The sequence below is a fragment of the Camelus ferus genome, chromosome 5 (genome assembly GCF_009834535.1).
Source record: "Camelus ferus isolate YT-003-E chromosome 5, BCGSAC_Cfer_1.0, whole genome shotgun sequence".
NCBI lineage: Eukaryota > Metazoa > Chordata > Mammalia > Artiodactyla > Camelidae > Camelus > Camelus ferus.
Window position 1 is genome coordinate 89,763,003 of NC_045700.1, and position 24,736 is coordinate 89,787,738.

The following is a 24,736-nucleotide window of genomic DNA, read 5'->3' on the forward strand; positions in this document are numbered from 1 at the left end:
CCACAGCTAACACAAGAGCGCCAAAGAGCAGGGGCTGCTTTCCTTTCTCTACTCCCAGTGTTCTCCGCATGCTCCCCGTGAGGGCTCTCAGGAAGGATTCTGCAGGAATGAATGATGAAGGGAAAAGAATGATGGAGAATGAAGCCGGTGTGGATGGATGCAGGATGCGGGACAAAGGCAAGTAGTTAGGCACCTGGCCTTGACACCTCCTCCCAGGGCCCAGGACAGGTCGGAAGAGGGACTGGGAGGAGGGAGCGGTGGGAGCATGTACAGTGAGGGCTCCAGCATTTCCAAAGAGGATGGTATGAAGTGGGGTAGAGGAAATGTGGAACAGGTCTAGAAGATGCATTTGCCTGGCAAACACGATTTTAACAAAGATTGTATATTCTGGGGATGCTGGTCTTGGAGAGGCAGATGGAAGGGATAAGGCTGCGAAGGGGGTTGAGTCCATGTCTGATTGGATGGATGGATGGATGGATGGATGGATGGATGGATGGATGGATGGAGTTACTGAATGAGTGGTTGCGGGAACTTCAGACTTCCCCGGGTCGGAGCAGCGCGCCCGGTAGGGGTCACTGCAAGCCCCTCAGGCGGGAAGGGGGCGCAGGCGCGGCAGGAGCCAAGGCCCTCCCTTATTGGGGCGGGGGCGGGGAGGGCTGGGGGTGGGGTTAGAGAAAAGGACGCGAAAAGGATCCAAACTTCCGGTGCCTGCAGAGCGCGGAGCGGTGGTGGCACAGAGAGAGGTTGCACTGAGAGAGGCTGCACGGTCAGAGGCTGCAGAGCGGACGCGCGGTCCGTCGCAGCCATGGTGAAGATCAGCTTCCAGCCCGCGGTGGCCGGCATCAAGGGCGACAAGGCCGACAAGGCTTCGGCCTCGGCCTCTGCCCCGGCCCCCGCCCCGGCCGCCGAGATCCTGCTGACGCCGGCTCGGGTGAGAGGGGCTGGGATTTGTTCAGATGGGGGGCGGGGGACCAAAGCGCGCCTTGCCGGTTCCGGCAACTGCCCGAGGCGCACTGGGATCCCGGAGCCTAGAGCGGAGCGGGGGTGGGAGTCAGGAATGGGTCATCGATCCCAAAGTGGGGAGGGGGCTTGGGTCCTGTCCCCTTAAGGAGTCAAAAGCATAAGTCTGAAGAGTGAGTGGGGGTCCGAGTCGAAGATGCCAGGTGGGGAAGCGCTCGCGGTCTCTTCTAAAAGTGGAGGGGGGCCCTAGACGCCTGGCCCCAAAATACGGGGAGGGGGCTGGTCCGAGGAAGTTCGAGGAATGTTGGTGGGGGTGTGTGCGTCTGGTTCCAATCAAGGAGGAGGGGCCGCGAGTCGATTCCCCAGGTGGGGGATGGGAGAAGGGTTGGACATTGTTTCCCCAAAGTAGGGCGGTGGGTTGTGATTGGTGGGGAATGAGGGGAGGGGGTCTGGTGCCAACGAAGGGGGAGGGACTATTGATTTCGTCCCAAACCGGGGACTGCCGGGGACGAAGGATGGGCTGCTAGTGTGCACCTGAATTTGTGGACCAGATTTAAAGCGATGAAACATGAAATGGAAATAAACCAGAACCGGCCTGGCCACAAGTCCGGGATTCGAGATTCGAGTTACGAGTCTGGGTGCCCTGAGCCCACCCCGCCCCCCGCCGTCTGGGCCTCCCAGCTCTCCTCTTCCTTCCTCTCCTCGTTCGCTCTCCCTCTGGGCTACCCCCTCCACACGGCGGGGACGCCCCTCCGCTGCCCGGGGGCCCTCCCGCATCCAGGTTGCGCTTTGTGGGGGCAGCGTCCTCCCCTTCCTCCCCTTTCCCTCCAGCCGTGGGGAGAGGAGGCATTTCCGCCGTGGAGAACTGTCTGAGCTGCGTGGAGTCTGACCGGGGGAGGGCCCCGAGGGGGCAGGACGCGTGGCGGGCAAGGAGGGGAAGGAGAGCTGGTCCGGCCAAGCTTTATAGTGCCCCAGCAAAGGGGCCTTCGCGGCCGTCGCCCCTGGCGGTCTTGGAGCGCACCAAGCACCCGCCGGCGCCCCCCCCCCATCGAAACAGGAGTTCTCTCCCTCTCTCTTTCCGTTGCTAGCTTCTGAGGAGTCTTCCACAGCACCAAGGCCCCTCCCCAAGTTGACTGCTCAGACTAAACCTTGAGGTGGGGGCGGGGGGTGGGGGGGCAGTCGGCGGTGAGGAGATGCTGCCGGATTACCTGTGCCCTGGAAAAGGGGACGCTGGAGAGGGGACTCAGAGGTGGGTGTCACAGCTAGAGCAAAGACTGAGCATAGAATTCCAGGAAGAGCCTTAGCGAGCCTCCTTGCCCTGGTGTGGTCACTGCAGCATCAGTGGCCACCGGGTCTGGTTTGGGGGTTGCATAGCAACCCCCACCAGAGCAGCTCTGTCTTCTCAGCTTAGATGCTGAGGGGATACTCCACATTTGAAGGCGTGGCCTGCAGCTTTAAAAGTTTGAAAGGGGTTCTTCAAGCCTTCTTCCTCCCTTGCACCCAGCCCCTGTAGGGTGCCAGGATGGGATCCCAAGTACTTCTCCCAAGGCCCAGAAAACTGGACCCTGCTTCTGAGAGCTATAGGATTCTGGCAGGAGGGAGGACCAGCCAGACAGTCGAGGATGTAATTCAAACTCCCGTTAGAAGGTCTGCCGAATTTCTCAGGAGTGGCACATTTTCTGGTAGCAGCCGCGCGATGGTAGATGCAGCCTTGGCTGTAACTGACATCCAGCTTCTGGCTCCAGAATCAAGCGTCCTCTCTTAAACCGTCCTCTCTCCCCTCGCACAGCGTGAAATGGAAACATCAACATCTTCCTGGTGCTGTTTGCAATGGTCTGAAGCCAGCTGAGTGCGCCTCCTCCCCAGACCTGATTAGTTAGGCAGGATTTCCCCCCTAAAACTCCCCCACCCCGCTCTCTTAATGGGCAAGGGGGAGCGATGGGGCCCCAGAAGGAGGATTAAAATCCCAGCACCTTTAGGACAGACCTGCTTGTTAGTAAACTTCCACAGCTCACCCGCCCTGAGGTGATCAGAGGAGGCTTTTGGGTGTCACACGTTGGCCCTGCCAGTCACCTGCTGGAATTGGAGGCTTGTGAAGAGAATTGACCTCTCTGAGCTTCTTGTGGCCTCGCCTGGCCAGTGGGCACATTTTCCACGTGTGCGGGGTGTGGAGCAAGCCCCCCACTCCTGCCTCCTCCTCCTGCGGTAAACACATCAGGCGCCCAGCATTCACAGTAGCCCAGGACACCAGCCAGGGACAGGCAGGCAGGCTAGGAGTTCCCGGGAGCTGCTTCTTTAAGAGAGGGCATTTGGGTTTGTCCCCTGCTGATGGGCGTGTGAGAGGAAAGCTGATTAGAAGGTCTCTTCTGGCTGGGGGCGACCCTAGAACCTTCCTTGGCTACTGAACTGCACTCAAAAATAAGATTTCAAGCTCTGGAAGGACCACTCAATGAACAGAGTCTTGTGAGTGCCTTTCAGCAGTGAGCCACCCTCTAGCTGTCATAATAAAATGTCAACCTGTATGCCCGCCCCGGGGGGCTAGGGGAGGGCAGCCACAGCAGCAGCACCAGCACAGTGGGCCTCCCCCGGCTTCTGAGTAAAACTGAAACAAGGAGGATTTTGTCCCAGACCTGCTGCTGGAAGGAAGTGCCTCGGTGGGCTGGGAAGGGATGGGGGTGGGGCCCCAGCTGGGCCTCCAGCTGCCCACCCTCCCCACGTGGTGCTTGTCTCTGAGATAATAAGAAGCCAGCGCTGATGGGCAGCTGGCGGGAAGTCAGCTTGGAAAGTGGGCTGGACGGGAAGCACCCCCTCTTAGCACTCTAGCCGGATCATTCTTCCCCTTTGGAGGCCTACCGGCCAGCCCTGCAACTCTCAGCCCAGTTCCCCTGTCCCTACTATCTGCCCGTGTCTTTGTGTATGCGCGCACGCGTGTGCACTCACGCACACACACACACACACAGGCAGGTGTGGGCGTGTACAGACTCGAACAGTCAGGTTGGAGGCGCCACAAGAAGAGAGAACCATGTTCAGTAGTCATCTTCTCAGCGCTGTAATTTTCTCCTTGGCTTTTGCCTTTGATTAATGGCCCCTGTGTCACCCCCTCCCCCAGCCCGCATACCTGGGATCAGATTTCACTTTCCACCTCCTGGCCTCAGGCCCTTGGCAGGAAGGAGCTGGGTCTCCTGGAGTGGTTGGGGGAGGGACCCCTGCCAGCCAGGAGAGTGGATCTGGTGGGGCCTGGAGCCCTGCTGCCCCAGTGCCCCATACCCATGGGCCCTGAGGGCTGGGCCAAGAGGATCTTGGTGAATGGGCGGTCCTGCCCCTGTGGTGGTGTAGGAACTTCGGCGGCCATGCCTCGCCTGCCCTGGGACTTCCCCAAGGGGCTCTGGCTTTTGGACTTGTGCCCCAGTGACTTTTCTGCCTTCTCTCTCATTTCCCTTTCTTTTCTGTCCTCCTTTCGGCCCCTCCTTGCATGATTCAAGGCTGTCAGCAGATTGCCACGAAGGGATGAGTTTCTCTTACCATAAAAAAATCTTTATGGTAAGATCACGGAAGCACAGCCCCTGCAGCATCTCCGAGTTGCGTCTCCCCTAGGAGAGCTTCCAGCAGCAGCTGTGCTCCTCGCCCCCCGAACCTTTGTTCTCTGGGGTCTCATCTTGACTGTTGGGAATGGAATAGAAAGAATTAGCAGAGGGAATCTACCCCGGCTGTGCAGGGCTGTTCTCTGGTCCATACCCTTCTTCCTCCCCAGGCCTGCACTGTGGGCACCACTGGGTCACACGACAGGAGTGGGGTTTCACTGATGGTGAGTTCATGGTGCCCTGTCCGCGTTTACCTAGCTGATGTCTGTACTTCTGACCACACCTCTGCGTGCTCGGTGGGCGGAGGGCATTTACCCAGTCCCCCCACCTCTCCAGGCTTCTGTCTGTCTCACTCACACACACACTCCCTCCTTCCCTCCCTCCCTCCCTGGTGCCCTTGCCTCTGTGTTCTGCAGCCTGGGAGAGGAAGAGGCTGAGGAGGGGGAGTGGTGCCGGTGAGCTGAGGTGGGAGCCCACCCCCAGCCACCAGCCTGGGCCTGCCATGAGTGTATTTCTGGCGCCTGTGCTAGCTTCCTCCGAGCAGCCTGCCACTGTAGTTTAATCTGCTTGCAGTTAATTTGGACATTGCCACGGAGGGAAGGTGGGTGAGCTTTCTCCCTAAGCCGGGGAGTCTTCAGAGTTAATGCTTCTGTTGGCAGGGTTCCCCCTGACTCTTTCGTCGCTGGCTTTACTAAATCATTTAATGAGAGCCCTGCAGACTCCTGAAACAGGCAGGCCAAGGCCCGGGCCCCTCCTAGGTCCCCGGACATGTGGCCCAGGTGCCCCAGAGGCATGCACAGCAAGGCATGTTTCTCAGGATGCTCAGTTGCCATGGAAACAGTATCGCTATTTTTCTGCTTTCTCTCAGTGGAAGCCCCCCAGATGCCCAGCTGTGAGTAACTGCTCCACTTGGGAGCTGTGTTTTCCTGGGGCTTCAGCATGACAGGTGAAGCAGCTTAAGGGCTTCGGGAAGCAGGCTCCTCGGCCATCATCCTGGGTGAGCTGTGCAGCCAGGGATTTTCCAGCCCAGGCTGACTGCGTGCTCCCAGGGGCCTCAGGGCTGCTGCAAGGGGCTGAAGGTGCAGGCACGGGGAGCTCCAGGCAGGATTCAGGGGCCTCCCCTGTGTGGCTCTTTCTGTTCCAGAGCGTTTGTCTCAAAGCAGAGTCTCTGTGATTTCCAGTCGGCCTCCTAGCAGCCTCTGGGCCTGCTTTCCCTTCCACCCCTGCTGCTCCGTGATGCTTCTGGGGGTTTGGCCCCTGCAGGCCAAATGTGTTGGGTCGGAAGGGGAGCAGGGTGTGAGCCAGGGGTGTGCACTCGGTGGGGGTCTGTAGGGACCAGATAGGAAGCCACTTACCTGCTGCATGTCTAGGAAAGGTGGGGGTCCACCACAGAGACCTGTGAGGACACAGGGTGGCGTCCCGGGGTCCTGACTGGAGACTCTTTCTCAGTAATGGTGGCCTCTCCTCCCTTCAGCTGCGGCCTCTCTTCCCTCCCCTGTCCTCACTGACCTTCCCTTTCCCCGCTCTTCCGCCTGCCCAGCCCCTCCCCCAGGCACTTAGAAGCACCTGACCCAGCCTGGGCCCAGAAAGGCCGCTGTAAAGCTAGTAGGTCTCACCTTGTCCGTGAACTTACATTGTGGAGCAGACCTTGGGGCTCTTGCTTTGTAGCCTATTGAGTTTTTTTGGTGTTTGTTTTGTTTTGTTTTGTTTTGTTTTGTTTTTAAAGGCAGTTCTCACAAGCCTGCTTCTCTGGTTTTCCCCAACAAACACAGGAGCAAAACTTGGCCACAGTGCAGCTTCAACAGCTGGCTCGGTGGTGGCCCTAAAAAGGAAAGGTTTAGCTGATAAAGGTTCTGCTATTTTTATCTAGCACTTTATCCTTTATAAAGGGCTTTCAGGGTCTTTGTATCCTTTAATCCTGACAAAACCCTGGCAGGAAGAGTCTGTTCACATTTCACAGGAGGACCTGTGGAAGGTCAGGGGGCTGGGTGCTTCCCACTCATGGATCTCAGCCCATAATGGGGCTTCTGAGTCCCTGCAGTCCAATAAAATATACGTCCTGCCCTTAGGGCAGGATTCAGAGCAGGTGCAGTGCTTGGCCTGTCTTCCTGGTCACCCACCTCTCCTTTGGACCCACTCACAATAGCTGGAGCCTCTGGATAGCTTGTTCCTTGTGAGACCCTGGCAGAGCTTGGCCATCGGGTCGCCAGGTCCTGGGCTACTCCTGGGAGCCCACTGGAAAATCAATGCCATTGCAGCCCCCAACCCATTCTGGCTGACGGCCATCCCTCAGGGCCCTGTGGGCAGTGGTCACGTGTGCTAGTGACCTTGCATAGTGCCCCCAGGGAGCCGAGGAGATGGCAGCCAGGTGGGTGGTCTCACCAGCTTGCTTCTCTGGTTTCGATTACAGGACCCCTGCAGCAGGGCCAGGGTTGGGAGAGGCCCCAGGCCTGTAAGGGGGAGCAGGATGGGCCAAGGTTCCTCTCCAGCCTGCATCCCTTGGTGCTGGAGACTAGGGGCTGCTGGCCTGGCAGTAGGTGTGCGCAGTGAGGGGGAGAGTCCTTCAGGCATTTTCTGCCATTTTCCTCGGGAAAGGGGTTTGGGAGAACCACAAGCGGGGAGGTATCAGCCCCTCTGATGGGATGGCCCTCTGCTCCCTCAGGCCCAGGCCCCACACCCCCATGTGCCCTAAGCAAAGGGGCGGGACCTGAGGGACACAGCAGGCCCTGCACCCGACCCCTACCAGTCTGGGCCCCCTTTGCTGAACTGAGGATAAGGGCCTGTCCTGGGTAACTTGGACCTGAACTGTGTCCCTACCTTCCTACCACCTGCTCCAGGATGAAGGGAGAATGGAAACACGGCACAAAGAGGGCTGAGTGGACAGTGGCAGAGCTGGAGTGAGAAGGTGCAGGCTCTGGGCTGGAGCTCCCCCCTTCCCCAGCTCTGCCTCAGCCCCTTAAGTGGTGGGGGAGGGGAGCTGGGACTGGCCTCTAACCTCTCCCGGCTGCATCACGGAAGAGGGTGGGCTCTGTAGGCAGAGACAGGCCTGGGGCCTTGGAGACATCTCCAGGATGAATGAGGCCTGCATTAGGGCAGGGGTGGCTGGGAGGACAGGCATAAAGATGAGGGGTGGCCAAGGCCACACACAGCTGGTTAAGAGCCCGAGTCACTAGACTCCTGGTCCAGTGCTCCAGGGAGCGCAGGGTTACTGAGTTTTACACACACACCTTCCAGCCACTGGCCCAGATGTGTGTGGACTGGAGCTGGGTCAGGCTGGCTGGCTGCTTCTTGGCAGCCCTGCAGCTACTGTCCCGAAACCAAGCATGGCTCCCCAGAGCAGGTTTTTTTCCAGGAACCTCCTGCCCTGGCCTCCCTGCCGGCAGCTGCCGCTGCCACAGCCACGTTTCCCTCCTGGCAGAGGCGCCCTGGCTTCCAGAAGCCTCCAGACTTCACCCTACAGTTTCCACTCCTGACAGCCTGCTTGACGCTCCCAGCCAGTGCCTGGGTGATGCCATCACTGTCGTGGCTGGCTGAGCCCTGCCCGGTGTGGCCTGAGGGGACAAGCACCCCTGCCCAGACCCTGTGGGCTTCCAGGAGCCCTGTCCCCATCAGTCAGTGACCGCTCCAGCCTGCAGGTGGATCTTGTCACTTCCTACTTCAGAAGCCTTCCCTGGCTCCCCATTGCCCAGAGCAGTGGCTCCAGCCTGCCCAGTGCACCCCAGTTCCTATAGGTGCCTAGGCCTGGAACAGTCACCAAGGTCACGTCTGTGCTTCCCCACTCTCTGTTTGAAAGAACCTACTGTGGTCAGAGCTGGTATAATGAAGGGGACTAATAGTGTGGGTAACTCAAAATACGCTTGCTTGATCTCCATGGGTCATCTTCAAGGTGGGGGTCCGTTTCTCTTTAGATGAGAAGAGCTGGGGGGACCCTGGCGATGTTTTCCTTTCCTGCCAGATGATGTTCTGTGTGTTTTGAGCATCTCCCTTCCCTCTGCCCCGAGGCTTCCCCTCCAGCCGGTGGGGAGAGGTCTCACTTCGGGAAAGGGGATTCCCAGGGGGGTGGGACCACCACCTGCTGACCCTGTGCTGCTGTCCACAGGAGGAGCGGCCCCCCCACCACCGCTACAAGAAGGGCGGCTCCGTGGGCGGCGTGTGCTACCTGTCCATGGGCATGGTCGTGCTGCTCATGGGCCTCGTGTTCGCCTCCGTCTACATCTACAGATACTTCTTCCTCGCTCAGGTGAGGCCGGGACGAGAGAGAATGGCGTTTAGAGAGAAGCAAGGAAGTGTGCGTGTTTGCGGGGGTCAGGGGTGAGGGTGTGGGAGCGGGAGGTGTGAGCTGTTGAGAGCCAGGGGCTTGGTGTTGTGAGGAGAGGGCAGCCCCAGGTGGGAGGAGTGCTCAGGGGAGCCCAGAAGACCTGCATCCTCGCCCTCCCTGGTCTCGGTCCAGGATACAGGACTGGGGCCCCGGCCTCAACTCCCATGGGCTCTGGAGGAGGGTCCTTGCCTAGTTCTTCAGACACACCTGAGCTTGACAGGGCGCTCTTCCAGGAACACAGTCAGTGATGGGGGAGCCAGGATTAGAGTCTGGGCCCTTGAGGCTCCTTCCCACAGTGTCACCCCCAGGGCGCTATTACCGGAAACTCAGGTCCAGCAGAACTTGGATCTCTGCAATCCCTTGAGAGTCCAGCCCCTATGCCTGCGGGTCATGCTTTCAAGAATTCCATTCCTGGCCTGGACATCTGGGCTACAAACCTTGAAAGGTGGAGGGTGGGTTGTAAACAGATTCACCTCCACCTCCTGTGAGGGCGGCCTTCGCCCAGGATTGCACCCTGGTTATCTGCTCACACAGCCAATCTGGGCCCAAAGCTGGCCCAGACACCTGGTCATGGTCACAGCGACCTTGTGATCAGCCCAGACCTGGGGAGGGAGGCAGTGCCACCAAGTTCTCAGACCTGAAGGTAGTTCAGTTAAAGGTCGCTCAATAGAATAACCATGAACACAACTTATGGGGAATCTCAGTGACAAGAAGGCTGAGAATTGCAAGTCATTTATGACCCAAGTGACCTCCTCCCACCCTTTAGCACTGGGCTTTCGCTTTGTTGTCACCCAGTTTTTCTGCAGTGGAAATTACTGAAGAGTTTGTGTTCCATGTGACTTACCCTGTGAAACCACACTCCCACACACCACTCACTTCCCGTTTTGTTCAGCATCTGCTCCAACTCCCCATGGCCTGCTCCATACCTGCCCCTGGTTCTCTTTCCCAGCCACGCGCCCTCTGGGGCCTTTTCCTGTTGCAGCCTCTGCTCCCAGCCCCGACTCACGCCCTCCTGGGGTTCCTCACCCCACCCGGATTCCTGGGGAACAGGGCCACCTCAGAGCAGCCTGTGGGTCTGGGCCCTGGGACAGTATGATTTATATGTGATGATTCACTCTCCTGGGAGAGCTGACACTCAGAGAAAGGGGAGTTCTGCCTATCACGGGCCAGGGCCAGCAGTCCCTGCTCTATCTGGAGGAGCCCCTGGGGGAGTGGGAGGGGCACACGGTCCCTGGTCAGTCAGTCACGTGCCTATCAGTCACGCCAGGCTGCCTCCCTACCCGTGCTGTTGGAGTGATTAGGCTGCCCCCCGAGATAGGATACACCATGTTTATCAAGGTTTCTCATGAGGTACGGGGTCCAGGGAAGGTGACGGGACTTGTGAGAGAGTGGACACGCAGCTTGCAGGGGGTGGGGGGGTACCACCAGAATCTAGTAACAGGGCTGCCTCTCAGCTCCTCCCTCTTCCTCCCGTACTGGACCCCGCAGCAGAGGGCAGGAAGCGCAGGTGAGCACCCTCTGGTGGCAGCGGAGGGTGGCACCCCACAGGGCTCCTGCCTGTCCACAGTCCCTGTGTTTGCCTCTGCAGATCCACCCCATTTCACAGCCGTAGACTCACGGACTTGGAGGCCAGAAGAAGCCTGAGGGGCTCTCGTCTTTTTACAGATGGGGAAACTGAGGCCTAAAGGTGTCTTCCTTTTAGGAACTGGCAGACCTGGCTCACCCTTCCTGACTCGGCATGTTTCTCGGTTTCTCCTTCTGTAAAATGGGTCTCACAGCCCCACCCTGCCTGCTTCCCCAGGCCTTCAGAGCCTGCTGTGGTTGGGCAGGCAGCAGTGGCTGTGCCGAGGGCACTGAGTGACCAGGCTCCCTCTCTTTCTCGCTCTTTCTCTCACCCCCCACCCACCCTTGCTCAGCTGGCCCGAGACAACTTCTTCCACTGTGGTGTCCTCTATGAGGACTCCCTGTCCTCCCAGGCCCGCACGCGCATGGAGCTGGAGGAGGACGTGAAGATCTACCTCGAGGAGAACTACGAGCGCATCAACGTCCCTGTGCCCCAGTTTGGTGGTGGCGACCCCGCGGACATCATCCACGACTTCCAGCGGGTGAGGCTGGCCAGGGACTGGGGCAGGGGCGGTGAGGGGGCACCCAGGGACCCAGAGCCCCCCTTCCACCAAGAGTCACCAGGAGAAGAGGAACAGGAGCAAAAGGAGAATGCCGACGTCCCTTGTCTAAACCTGAAGTACATACTGTGTAATGTACACTGTGTGGTAGATGTAGATGTCTATGGTTTAGGTCCATCGGGGATTTAAAGACACAGCTTTTATCATATAGGTAATGCGGCTCTCACAGGACCTGAACTAGCCGTGTCTGACTTTCTCCTCAGCCTCCTGACAGCTGCAGATTGTTACCTTTTTACTGAGCTGTTTGCATGTTGACATCTTACAGAGGTGCCACACACAGGGCCTGGGGTGGAGCATCTCTTGCTGAGGGTCCAGGCCATCCACTGGGGTGTTTGGACCGCGCAGGTTTGATCAGATGGACAGTTGGGACACTTACCGTGTTTTTCAAACCTCAACTGTGTGACCCCCCTGAGAAGAATCCTTGTAACAACTGAAACACTTAACAGGTGGTGTTTTCATCTGGTGAGTGGAAGCTTCTACAAACAGGCTAGGAGAGGTGCAGGAGAAGGGAGCCCCACCCAGGTGTTGAGGAATCTGGGAGCGTCGCATGGGTGCCCTGGGGTTCGTGCCTTGCACAGCCCACCAGGGCCAGGCTTTCGCCTGCGTAGACTGATGTGGCCCCCTCCTCCTGCTCAGGGTCTCACCGCCTATCATGACATCTCCCTGGACAAGTGCTACGTCATCGAGCTCAACACCACCATCGTGCTGCCCCCTCGCAACTTTTGGGAGCTGCTCATGAACGTGAAGGTGGGCGGGGCCTCGGCAGTGGCTGGTCCCCCCCCATGAGGCCACGCCAGGACAAGGGAGGTTCCTGCGGCAGGGGTGGGGGACCCAATGTTGTGGTCAGCTAGGCCGGGCATCAAAGGTTGATCCCCCACCTGCTCACTTCTCCCACATTCGAAGTTAACGCCTAACCCTCCACTTCGGCCTCCCTCACTACGGAAGAACCTCGAAACCAACTTCCTTAGCTTTCACGGCCAAGTTCCGTGTCACCCCATGTCAGCAGTGCAGGGAGAAGATGGGGGCCCTGCCCCCGAGGAGCAGTCCCCAGAGGATGGGGACCAGGCTTGCACACCTGCGTGACTCACAGCAGTGCAGGTGCAGGCACTTGGCACAAACAGGAAGTGTCTCGGAATGTCAGAAGGGCGAGCCGTGTGGCCTCTGGATGAGGAGGGTGGTGTTGGATGGGCATTTCAGGCGGGGGGGAGCTTGGCTCAGGTGATCAGCAGGATGGTGATGAGGGGCGTGGGCAAGTGGGGACCACAGGAGGAGAGCCCTGGTTCTGACCTACCACTGTGGCTGCTCCCTTTGCAGAGGGGGACTTACCTCCCGCAGACGTACATCATCCAGGAGGAAATGGTGGTCACGGAGCACGTCAGCGACAAGGAGGCCCTGGGCTCCTTCATCTACCACCTGTGCAACGGGAAGGACACCTACCGGCTGCGGCGCCGGGCCACCCGGAGGCGTGAGTGGCGGGCTCCACCCACCTTGGCCCCTGCCCCAAGCTCCAAACCATGGCCATCCTCTGGCAGTGCCTGGCCGCACAGCTGGAGACCAGCTGTCAGAGAGCTCAGAGTAACAGTGAGGATAACAGCTGGTGTTAGTTGAGCCCTGCTTCACATTCGTTATGTCTCCTAAGAGAGAGTGTAAGCAGGCAGCATCATCCGCATCATCACTATTCCTGCTGCCCCTTTTAAAGATGAAGAAACCGAGGCACAGAGAGGTTAAGAAACACTCCTGAGGTCACACAGCAGGAAAGTGGCCGTGCTGGGTGGTCTGACTCCAGCTCTTAAATTCACACCACTTCACTGCGCTGCCTCTGGGTGAATCTGGGTGTCATTACCTGGGCCTCCCGCTTTCCCCTTGGGGGCCTGAGGTCCTGCTAAGGCTCCAAGGCTGGTGGCCTTTGTGGCCCAGCCAGTTCTGGGCCAGGACACAGGCCTTACTGGGATTTCTCGGTTCTCTCTCAGGGATCAACAAACGAGGGGCCAAGCACTGCAACGCCATCCGCCACTTCGAGAACACCTTCGTGGTGGAGACGCTCATCTGCGGCGTGGTGTGAAGGCCCCTCCCCCAGGCCCCGTCCCACCCTCTTTCTTTTTCTCTTCCGGCCACTCTCTGGCCCTCCTTCCCCTCGCTTAGCTTGTATTTTGGACACTTTTCCATAGATGTGACGTGTCTCCCCGTTTCTCTCTAGCCCTACCCGCCTCCCTGTACCAGAGCTGTGACCTCTCAAGGCCTCCACCTCTGCTGACCTCCCCGGTCTGGGGGATGGATGGGGTGCCCCAAGGGGGTTTCTTTGACCACCATCTGGAGGTCAGGTCCATGGGGGCCGGGCCCACAGCTGCACCGACAGCCCAAGAAGAAGGGCTGGGCAGAAGGGCCAGGCATGTTGGGGTTCTGGCGGGGGGAGGGATGTAGAGTGGGGTTCAGGAATGTCTGCACAGCTGGAAAAGTCCCGAAAGGCCTTTTCCTTGCACGGTACACTTCCTCCTCTGTTCCGATTCTGGGGCCTGAGCTGAGGGTGGCGGAATGTGCCCCAGGATGGAGCCACCCAGAGCACAAGGGAAGATGGCTGTCCTGGGGTCTCCCCAGGATTCCTGTCAGTGCCTTCAGCCCACCAGCGGGAGCCTGGAATTTGGGGGTGGGGGTGGGATGAGTCCGGCAAGCACAATCGTTCGGGTGGAACCAAAGAAGGGAGGAGCCAGGGCCCCCAGCCCTGGCCCCCCAGGAGCACAAGTGGGGTCCCCGCAGCCACAGCCACAGAGAAACGGGCAGGAGGTGGGGGGTCTCTTCCCATCCTGTCCACAGGCAGCCCTGCCCTGCTGAGCACTGAGCCGGGATGCACTTGGGGCTGTGGGTCCTGCTGAGCAGGTGGGGCTCACTGCGTTCTCCAGCTTAGAGCTGTCTTAGAAGATCACTGGGGGAAGGGGAGGGAGAGCCACCTGGTACTTGCACACCCTGCCTCCTCTTTGTTCTGAAATTCCGTCCTCCTCTGCTCAGGGGGAATGCAGCGGTTTTTTTTCCTTTTCCTTCTCACTTCTGCATGTTTTTACTGATCATCCGATATGCTAACCCTGTTCTCAGCCCTGAGCCCTGAAGGGGAGGGCTCTGACGCCTCCAGTCAGACCTAGGTGCTCTCTGGAGATGAAACTTTTAAGTGCTTTGTATATTTTCTCAATTAGATCTCTTTTCAGAAGTGTCTGTAGAACAATAAAAATCTTTGACTTCTGACTCTGACTTGGGAGTGGTGGGTGGCGGTGGGCGGGAGGTGGGGTGCGGGCTGGGTGAGGGGTGCTCCTCCATCCTGTAGGCTGGGCAGGTGTCCCTGGGGTCAGAGGAGCAGGTGGGCGTGGAGGGGGAGGCAGGCAGGAGAAGCTCACAGGCCTTGACTTCTGGCCCCCAAAGAGGTGGGCCTGCTCTTGGTTCAGCCAAGGAACCAAGATGTCCCCTTCATTCTCCCCTCAGTCCAGGTAGATTTGCATTTTACAGGCGAGAGGAGTAGGAAAAGGCGGAAGAGCTGAAGCAACTTGCCCAAGGTCGTGCTGCTTTTAAGCGCCTATAAACCACCTGTTCAGTTCTACACAGAAGATGACATCATTATTGCTTGTCCTTAAGCACAAGGACGGTGTCATGTTCTCCACAATTGCTGGGCAATTAATAACCATCTTGGTGGAGCTGAGCTGAGGTTTGGCATGAGTCACAGGGTCACATTCTGCAGAGAAGGAGGGGGTGGGAGTTGCCCGGAGGCTTGGTTGAGTGGACCGCAGAGGTAGGACCTGGGTCCTGCCCTGGGGACAAGGATGAGCGCCTACACCCTTGGCTCACAGGCTCAGTAATCCTGCGAGGGACACAAAAGATCCAACAAGTTAGTGCAGATACACCTTGTTCTCAGATCTAAAGGCAATCTTGGGAAGATGTAGGGTTTTGCTACATTTGCCAATCTAAATGCAAGGCAGTCACAATTAAAATGCCGACAGAATTTATTTTTTAACTGACACATTAAGTTCTTTGGGCAAAGTAAACAGCGGGAGCAGCCAGGTGAATCCTGAAAAGGGGGAGGAACTGTCTCCAGATACTAAACATAAAATACTGTAATTAAAGAGTTTGGGGTAGCAAAGGACGAGGTCAGTGGAGAACAATGTGGGGGCTCAGAGGCTGACTTAAATACAAGGAAATTTAGGTCAGTGGGGGACATGTGGGTTCTTTTTAATTGCATGACTGGCTAGCCATTTTGACAAAAAACCTCGATCCTATGTCCCTCTAACAAAATTAATTCTGAGTGGATCAAAGCTTTTAAGTATGAAGTGAAACCATAAAAGTACTTGAGAAGAGATGCTTTAAAAGAGCATCTTGGAGGAGATAATCTTTAAGCTTGATACCTACCAATAATCACTTGAAGTATGAAAAACTAGAATTTATAGACAGCAGAATATACCACAAAGTTAAAAGTTTTGTAAGTGGCAAACTGAGAGAGAGATTATAAACATAGGACATAAAAGGGCTATTTTTCTTAGTATGAAAGTTATTATAAATCGATAAAAAAAATGAATAACCCAATAGATAAAGCGGCAAAGAATATGAGCATGCAGTTCACAGAGAAATTCAAATGGAACACTGCTTAAGCATGAAAAGATGTTCAATCACGGTTACATAGAAAACACAAATCAAAACTAGGTAGATACAATCTGCGTAAGCTAGAGGTTTTTTCGTATTTTATATTGTGAAGCATTTAATACGTACAGAATACTGTACATCAATCACTAGCTTGTAAGCTATGAGGCACAACCAGTGTGTGTCTGGAACCCGACAGCTGACTAATGAAGCAGAAGACTGCCAGTATCACTGAATTCTTCACATGTACCACTCCCCTTGCTGCCGTGTAACAAAGCACCCCAGAACTTAATTCTGCAGGGATGGCTGAGTTCCACGGTAACTGATGTCAGCCCTCATGGGCTACCTGCTCTCTCCTGCTTTGCATTCAACTGGGAGCTTGGCTGAGCTGGCACATCCAGAATGGCCCCTTCCTTCCAGGATATGGCTTGGAACAGGCGCCAGTCAATACCCTGGTTTTCCTTACAGCTTGGCACCTGAACTCCAAGAGGGGAAGCTGAAGCTGCCTGTTTTTTAAAGCCTGGAATCTGAAGTTCCAGAACATTACTTCCATGCATTATTGGTCAAAGCAAGTCACAAAACTAGCCCCTATTTAAGTGAAAGGGAAGTGGACCACCTCTGGATGTGGGGAGAAGCTTACATGCTCAGGGATGCAAGGATTTGTTGGCTCCCATGTTCGGAGGCTCCTACATCATCCCAGCCTCTTCTTTCCATCCCTGCTTCCACCTCTATATCCTCTAAGGGACGTTAAAAGTACATCTATTCTTAGATCCAAAGACAATCATGAAAATATATCAACATTCCGTATATTAGCCAATCTCCTTATATTAATTAACCAAGCCAGGTTAACTCCTATCCTGAGTTTCTGTGCTTTGTGTTATAACTCTACCACAGCTCTATGAACCCCTCATGAAATTTTGCTTGGATTTGACCATCATAAAAGTAGTAATAATACACATGTATTATTCCCTGATTTGTTTTTCCTCCCCAACCTTATATTTCTAAGATTCTTCCACATTGGTGCCTGTAGTATTTAATTCATTTGAACTGCAGTGTATCAGGCTATTAAGTAGATATACAGTTTAATTACCTCTTCTCCTAACAATGAATATTTGGGATCTTTCTGATTTTTTACTATAAGAAAAATGCTTTGGTAGACATTTCTTTTACAAAGCTTCTGGTCACCCGTGCAAGGGTTTCCCTATCATATACACCTTAAAAGGGAACCAGTGGGTCACTCAGTACGCAAATGTTTAACTCACAAAATTCTACCAGATTGTTTCTTATAAAGAGTTGAACCAATTTACATTCCCACCTGTGCTGCAGAGACGTTCCCCCTGCTCCAAGTTCTTGCCAACACTTAATATTAATAACCCTTGGGATTTTTTGGCAATGGATTGAGAGTAAATGGTATTTCATTTTGGTTTTAATTTTCATTTACCTGATTACTAGGAAATTGTGTTGAGTTTCATACGTGTGTTGGACTTTTCCTATGAAATGCCTATTTGTGCTCTTTGGCCTATTTTTCTATTAGATGCTTCATTTTTTTTTTTATTGACTTACAGGAGTTCTTTATATATTTTATATAGTCTTTATGTATTTTGTCATTGATGTGTGCAAATCTCTTAGCCAAGTTTGTGGCTTGTCTTCTCACTTTCTTTGTATTCTCTTTGATGAGCAGAAATTATTGATTTTAATGTAGTCAAATGTATCCTTCTTCCTTTATGGTTAGGGATTTTTGCATCTTGTTTCCAAAATCCTTCCTATACCAAGAATGAAGAGCGATTGTCCTATGTTTTCTTCCATTCCTTTTAAAGTTTTGTATATTACATTTTAAAATCCCTTTTTATCCCCTGGCATGCTGTGAGGTAGGGATAACCATTGGTTCTGTTTGTGGTGTGCAGTGTGTGTCTGCAATGATTGAATTTCCGTATGTATAAGGTCTATTTCTGGGCTTTCTAGTCTGTCCTACTGGGTCTATTCTTTGAGTCACAACCACACTTAAAACAAGACTTACACACCTGACAGTGCAAGAGTCCTTCCTTGACTTTCTGCAGCAGTGCCATGACTGTTCTTGGCCCTTTGTTTTCATATGCATTTTAGAAATAATTTATCAAGTTCTATGAAACATTTGTCGAGGTTTTTATTGGACTTGTTTTAAATCTATAGATCCACTTGGGGAGAATTGAAAATTACTCTAATTTCTAATATAATTAAAAATTGTTATAAATATATGTCCTTATCCATGAACATGGTATTTTAAAAACTTATTTGGATTTTTAATATCTTCCAATATAATTTCATACTTCTCTCAGTAGAAGTCTTGCACACCTTTCATTTGATTGATCCCTAAATCCTTTATATTGTTATTAGAATTAATAATTATAACTCTTTGTTGCTAGTGTGTAGAAATGTAACTAATTTTTGACTACTGATTCAGCAAACTTGCCAAGTGGTCTTTCTTACTCTAAGAAATTACCCAAGGATTCTTTTGTGTTTTCTATATAAACAATTGCATTGATTATAAATAGATTTTGTTTCTTTCATAGTTTATCTAGGAGTTTTAAATATATGTTTATTAGTAAAATTGACCTGTAATTTTCCTTTCTCATAGTGTCTTTGTCAGGTTTTTGTGTTAAAGTTTTGCTGGTCTCATAGAATGAGTTAGAGAGATTGGTTTTGCAATTTTGTTTTGTGTAAGTTTAATAATACAGTCTTCTCAAGTGTGCATAAGCCTTCTTGTGTCAATAGTGGCAGTAAATTGGTTTGACAAGAATCAGATTTTAAAATTTCAATTTTTAAAACATAATGTGTTTGACCCAGCAATTTCATGCCAAGGAAATTTATCCTGTGGATAGCCTCAAACAAGTAATACAGAAATATATGTACGAGGCCATTTATTGTTGTAATAGGAAGAAACTGAAAACAAGAGATGTTCAATTAAAGACTTAGTTTTAAAAAGTGCAAGATTTTGTTGCCACTACAAAGACAGAGGTAGATCTATTTGTGCTGATGTGTAAAGTTCTCCAAGATCTATAATTAGGGTAAAGCAGGTGGCAGAGCAAGATATATACACATATGCGTACACCATTTGTGACTTTTTAAAAAGATAGCTCTATGGATGTGCTTATACTGCTCCTGGAAGGGCACTCGGAACCTTGTAACATCAATCACTTCTGGAAAGCAGGGATGACAGAGAGCTGTGCCTCCTTCCACACCATGTGCTCTTTTTATAATTGAAATGTGTCCCTCTCTCTCTCTCTCTCTCTATATATATATATATAGATATATATATATACACAGCCAGATTGGAGGAGGGCCTGATAGCTGAGGAGATGCCCTAGTTGTCAGAGTTTCACCCGTTTCCTCTCTGGCCCTTGAGGTCTGTCACCCATCCTAGAAAGGAGCCCTGTATTAAGCCCAGGTTTAGCCTGAAGAATAGAGCAGTTGGAAATGTTAAGTTGACATAAGTAGGAAGCTCTGTAACCTCTTGCAAGTGTTGCTATGGAAACCAGAGCCTGGGCGGTCTCCATGGTAATCGTTCTCAGCCTTCTGCCTGAAGGAGTTACCACCCACTGGTGCTAGAGTCTTACTTATCAGAGACCTCAGAGCATCAATAAATGGGAGGGAATGTTGGACCGGCTTCTGCCCACCCCAGGGATGCTTGGTGAGCTCTGGGCACCACCTGCTGCCCACCGGAGGAGAAAGAGCCCATCCCCCAAGGGACACTGCCCTTGTGGGGAAGCATAGCACCTACGAGGCAGACACCTGAGGCCGTGTATGCAGTGTCCCCGGAGGAAGAAGGGAGGCTGGTGTTTGGAGGCCTGGGGGTCTAGACTTTGCACTGACCCCCGGTGTGCCTGTATAGCTGTGGTGGAATAACACTGTCTTTGGGTTCCAACACGCCCGTTTTTGTTTTTTTTTTTTTCTTTTATTGAAGTATGGTTGATTTACAATGTTGTCCTAGTTTCAGTTGCAGAGCAAAGTGATTCAGGTATACATACACATATACAATGTATCTGTGTGTTCTTTTTCAGCTTCTTTTCCATTATAGGTTATTACTTCAAGATATTGAGTATGGTTCCTTGTGCTATACAATAGGTCCTTATTGGTTATATATTTTATATAGCTGATCCTACATAAAGTGAAGAGTTTGGAATAAATCATTCTGAAAAGACTAAGTCTTTTCCAGCTTTAAGAACACTGGTTTGCATGTGGCCCGGCAGCATGGGGCCCAGAGGAGAGAGAGCCCAAACAGCGGCCAGGGTAGGCCTCCTGGGAATTCATCTGAGGATGGAGGATGGTAAGGAGGAATGGTGGTGGGTGGGTAAAATGCAACACGAGGTATGTCTTCCATGGGCCAGAGGACATGTCACAGTGCATTAGAGCCTATGGCCTTCCTGGGGCTGAGTCTTCTGAGGGAGACTGGGGGGCTAGAAGGGAGGCTTGGAGTCCAGGGCTTGGGATGGTGCTGTCCCAAGAGGGTGGATCCAGAGCATCAGTGAGGCCCGGACCCTGCCACCCACTGCCGCATCTCCCAGCCCTTGCTGTGTGCTGCACACGTTCCAGTGGCCCAGCGTCCAGAGCCAGTCTCCCATCTGTGAGACCGAGAGCTTACGTGCCCTGTCTGGCCCCACAAGAGTCTAGGCTCTGCCCCTAATGGGGCAGCAGTGAGATAATGGGGGAGAGGGGTGGGGAGAGAGGGAGGACCATGACTTTGACCAGCCTCCTTGTCCAAGACTCATGGAGCAGAGACCCACTATGTTCAAGCACATGCCAGGGGCTTTCACTGATTTGCTTTGCTCATTTCTGTTCATTTCTTGCATTGTCTCTGGGGTGAGTATGAATCTCATAGCTGTAAATTCAGGCGTGCAAAAAAGTATCTTTGTTTTTCTACAATAATCTAGTTTTCAAGTCCCCATTTAGCCTGCTGGCAGAAAATGTAATCACAATAACGTGGGGGTAAACGCAGCTGTTACTTCCGTTTGAAGAGCGATCAATTAAGGCTTCACTCTTTTTTTAGCCCCCTCCCCCTCCTCCAGGGCCCAGCATCTGAATCATGTGCCTGTATTTGGGGTCTTCCCCCACCAACAGAGCTTTGACGGGAGACAGTGGCTGCCTCCTGTTGTAATTTCTAGAAACGTGTGAAGACCTTGTCACCCAGAGTCCTGTGAGCAGAGGGAGGGGGTGGCATCCTCTCCGTGGTTCCCTTCATCACCATTCATTTGCTGGAGCTGCTTCTCCAGTCCGTCAGTGATTCTCTGAGCACCCAGTGTCCTGTCGATAAACCCCTTTCTGGCTAAATTAGCCAGAATTCTTCCTTGTTTGTGTAACAGTTTTACTGAGCAAGAGAGCCCAGTGGGTAGAATCAGAAAACCACTTTATTCTCTCTTCCCACTTGCTTTTCAAACATGCTCTGTGGGATCAGTTCTCTTCCCAACCCCAGATGAAATCTAAGGTTGGTTTCCTGGTTTTTCAGGTCAATCCAAGATAATAAAAATTCCTTGGGTCACTTTAGCCACAAAAATCCGATTTCAGTCACTACAATGTGGAGTTAGGCAAAACAGTGGAGACTCCAAAGTTCATGTGAAGCTGGAGCTGCCCCCTCCACCATGGAGCCCCCGCCACACCCCCTGGCACCACCCCACAAGGCTACTGGGTGATGAGGGGAAGAGGGTGGTGTTGGCCAGGGAGGAGCCAAGAGGCAGGAAGGGCCACCAGCTGTGTGTTATCTGGCACCTGTGGGAGCCTTTGAGCCCCCATCCTCACCTCTTGCTGCACTTCAACGCAGGTGGACACTCCGCCAGCTCCAGCCTTCTGTGCCTGGATCTAAGTAGCTCAGACCAGCTTCTGAGACCTTTGCCCATCTTTTGACACTGCTGCTCCCGCAGCACCGGCATTCCCGGCACATCCTCTGAGCTCTGAGCCTGGGCAGGCAGCTCCAGCCACAGCCCACCCCCATTAGCCTCCGCAGGTGCTTGTCACACACCAGGTCCTCAGGATTGCCGCTCCCAGCAGCAGGGGACATAACAGCAAGCTCTCAGGGAAGCCCCTCTCACTAGACAAAGGCCAAGGCCTCGTGCATGGGACACTGGTCATTCTTTCCTTAGAGACGCTCTTTCCAGTTAGCAGCCTGGAGTAGAGGATGAGCAAGAGTTGCAGGATTGCTTTGGAGTCACCTCCTTCCCAAGTCCTTTATTTTGGAATCTCTGACCAGTGGGCATGCCCCGCCTCTTTTCTCAGATCCCCGAGGGGTGATGAGGGGCAGGAGAACCCAGGGCCCCTCTCTGCGACCTCACTTTGCCTTTGACTTCTTTCTCTCTCAGCCTCTGGGCTCTTCATCTACAACTGAGGGGGGATGTCGGGAAAAGGGGGGAAGGTGACCAAGTCTTAGGTCTGCATAATGTTTAGGTCTTGCAGGCTCCGCCGTGGGCATCCCACGCAGCTGGTTCTGTGGCTGAGGAGGGGCCAGAGCAGTGACTCTGACCCTGAGGCGAGCTCTCTGCATCCCCCAAGCTGGGCTGGGAGTTCCTGGAGCTGTGTGAGGAGGAAGGTTCTTGTTCCAGGGTTCCTGGAAACAGAGAGGGCCCAACCTGCATCTTGGACACGAGAGGAAGTTCGCACAGCCTCATCTCAGGGAGAAGGGGCAGATGATGTCCTGCACATCAGTGGTGGCAGGTCAGCCCTGGGAGACAGTGGTCAGAGAGTGAACTCCGGACTACCAGCCCTGGGTTTGAATCCCATTCCTGCCACTTTCTGGCTGTGTGGTTCTTTTGCTTATCTATGGCTGCATAATAAACACTGCAAAACCTGTGGCTTAAAACAGCAGGTATTTGTGAAAGACTTTACAATTTGCGCCGGGCTCGGTGGGGACAGCTTGACTTTTCCCCACGTGTCATCAGCTGGGTTGTCTATTGGGGGCAAAAAGATCTACTTCTTTTTAAAATAGTTTTTGTTGTTGTTTCTTTTTTATTTTGTTTTTTCCCAATGGAGGCACTGGGGATTGAACCCAGCACCTCGTGCATGCTAAGCACACCCTCTACCACTGAGCTGTTTCCATGCCGCCAAGAAGACCTGCTTCTAAGATGGTGTCACAGCAGTTCAGAGCTCAGCGGGGCCGACTGGCCGAGAGTCTTGATTCTCTTCCAAACGGGCCTCTCCACTTGGCTGCCTGGGCCTCCTCACACCACAGATGCTGGTTCCAAGGAACCCAAACCCAAACCTCTGGAGGAAGCCAAAGCTCCCAAGCGCTCTTAATGCCTGGGCTGACGGTCCCAGCACAGCATTTCCTCTCCATTCTATTCAGTCGAGCAGCTCTGGGCCCAACTCAGATTCAAGAGGAGGGAACATTAGCTCTGCTTCTTGATGAGAGAAGTGGCCCTTGTGTGCAGTGGGGGATGAAGCTGTTTGGGGCCATCTGTGGATACAAGCTACCAGAGTGAGCTCAAGCAAGTCATTTAATCTCTCCAAATCTCAGTTCCCCACTCTGCAAACTGGAGATAATAATATCTCTCTCTCGGTTACTGATAGGGTTAAATAAGCTCTCAGTTGAGTTCACAACAGTTCGAAGAATGTGTAAGTACAGCCCTGGGCTCAAATAAATTCAATATTAGTATTAGACAATCCTGAGCACACATTACATCCAGAAGATGGTGGAGAATTTTCCCCACTGTTAGTCCTTTTGGCGTCTGCTTCTGACACCTCCTCTCTCTTGCCTCCCGCCCTGCCTCTAGTGTCCTCATCCGAGATCCCCGCAGCCTTCCTCTCCAGGACACGCAGCAAAGTGCCTGGGGGTCAGGGCTTCGCTTCTGAAGGTCTTCTCCAGGTGCCACTAGGGAGGAATTAAAGCCATCAGTTTCCCCAGGTTAGGACACATTCCTCATCCTGTGGAGAGATGCTAACATTGCCCACCCCTCCTGATACGAAGCCCCTCCCCACCGGCTCCCACTAATTAGGGACAATTTATTACTGTAAAACTATAGCTAACCTCCAGGGGGCCTCCACAGGTCTTCCCTTTGTGGCAAAGTTAGCTGGGGGTGGGGCGGGGGGGAGGGTTGGGGAGGGGCGAGTGACAGAAGACAGGAAAGAGAAAGGTCATGAGTACAGGCTTGCAAGAGGAGAGAACAGCCCTCTACTCCCCACCCTCTGCCTGGGCAGCCCTGGCAGCTGATCAGCACCGAGGCCGATCCTGCAGAGGCCAAGGCTGTGTCATTTCTATAGGAAGCAGGGGTGCAGCTGACCCGCCCTGGAACACCCCCAGGCCTCTCTGGATCCTGGCAGTTAGAACCAGTTTAGGGGGAGGGTATAGCTCAGTGGTAGAGCGCATGCTTAACATACAGGAGGTCTTGGGTTCAATCACCGGTTCCTCCACTGGAAAAAGAGAGAGAAAAAAAAAAAAAAAACCCCAGCAGCAGTCAGCAGTACTCCGATGGAATACCATGCAATTTGGGAAATGGGGCAGATCTAATCAATCTGGGAGGCAAAAGTCCTTCCTTCCCATTTCAAAAGAGATGCTATACCTTGATTCTCTAGGTGTTCAGAAATGCCCTGTTCATGGAGGGCAGAGCAGGCCTAGGTGTGGTGATTGGGGGCCTTGCAATATGGGGTTAGAAGGCAGAGATCCCTTCTGTTGCAGGAGTGCCCCCATCTCCCAGGTGTCACTGAGGACCTCCTAGCCCCTGACCACCCGAGCTGCACCCACCCCCTCGGCCTGCAGTGCAGATGGAGCCCTGGTACCCACCGGGTCATTTCTCCTCTCGGCCAACCCGTCACAGCAGAGCTGCCCCACACAGCCTGCCCAGCTGAATCCAGAGACCCCCACCCTCACCCCAGCAGGGCCCGAGCTCCCCGTTCTGGCCACCGTTACCCAGGAGACCGCTGTCACCAAGACTCCAGGGCCAGGCTTTGCTGAGCAGAGACTGTCTCTCTGAGTCCAGGAAAGTTTCCAGTTGGATCTCCTCCCGCTCTCTTTGTGCTGTTGCCTGTTGTTGCTGACAATAAAACTCACATTTACCAGAACTGGGACAAGCACTGGGTGGAAAGAACAGTATTTTGGTGATTTGCACCAAGTCCCAGCCTCA

The 24,736-nt window shown here is 53.6% G+C and overlaps 1 protein-coding gene across 1 annotated transcript; it reads left to right on the forward strand.

Annotated features, from left to right (window-relative positions):
* The first annotated feature begins 598 nt into the window (after positions 1-598).
* On the forward strand, positions 599-14,276 carry ITM2C (integral membrane protein 2C). Its single transcript, XM_032480457.1, has 6 exons — positions 599-931; positions 8,641-8,781; positions 10,776-10,964; positions 11,679-11,789; positions 12,357-12,507; positions 13,013-14,276. Exons 1-6 carry the CDS (start codon positions 806-808, stop codon positions 13,102-13,104), a joined length of 810 nt encoding a protein of 269 aa, XP_032336348.1. The 5' UTR covers positions 599-805; the 3' UTR covers positions 13,105-14,276.
* Positions 14,277-24,736: the final 10,460 nt, after the last annotated feature.

Coding starts and splice junctions, on each gene's coding strand:
- ITM2C (XM_032480457.1), top strand. CDS start 806: ATGGTGAAGATCAGCTTCCAGCCCGCGGTGGCCGGCATCAAGGGCGAC. Junction 8,782..10,775: donor GATACTTCTTCCTCGCTCAG/GTGAGGCCGGGA, acceptor ACCCTTGCTCAG/CTGGCCCGAGACAACTTCTT. Junction 12,508..13,012: donor GCGCCGGGCCACCCGGAGGC/GTGAGTGGCGGG, acceptor GTTCTCTCTCAG/GGATCAACAAACGAGGGGCC.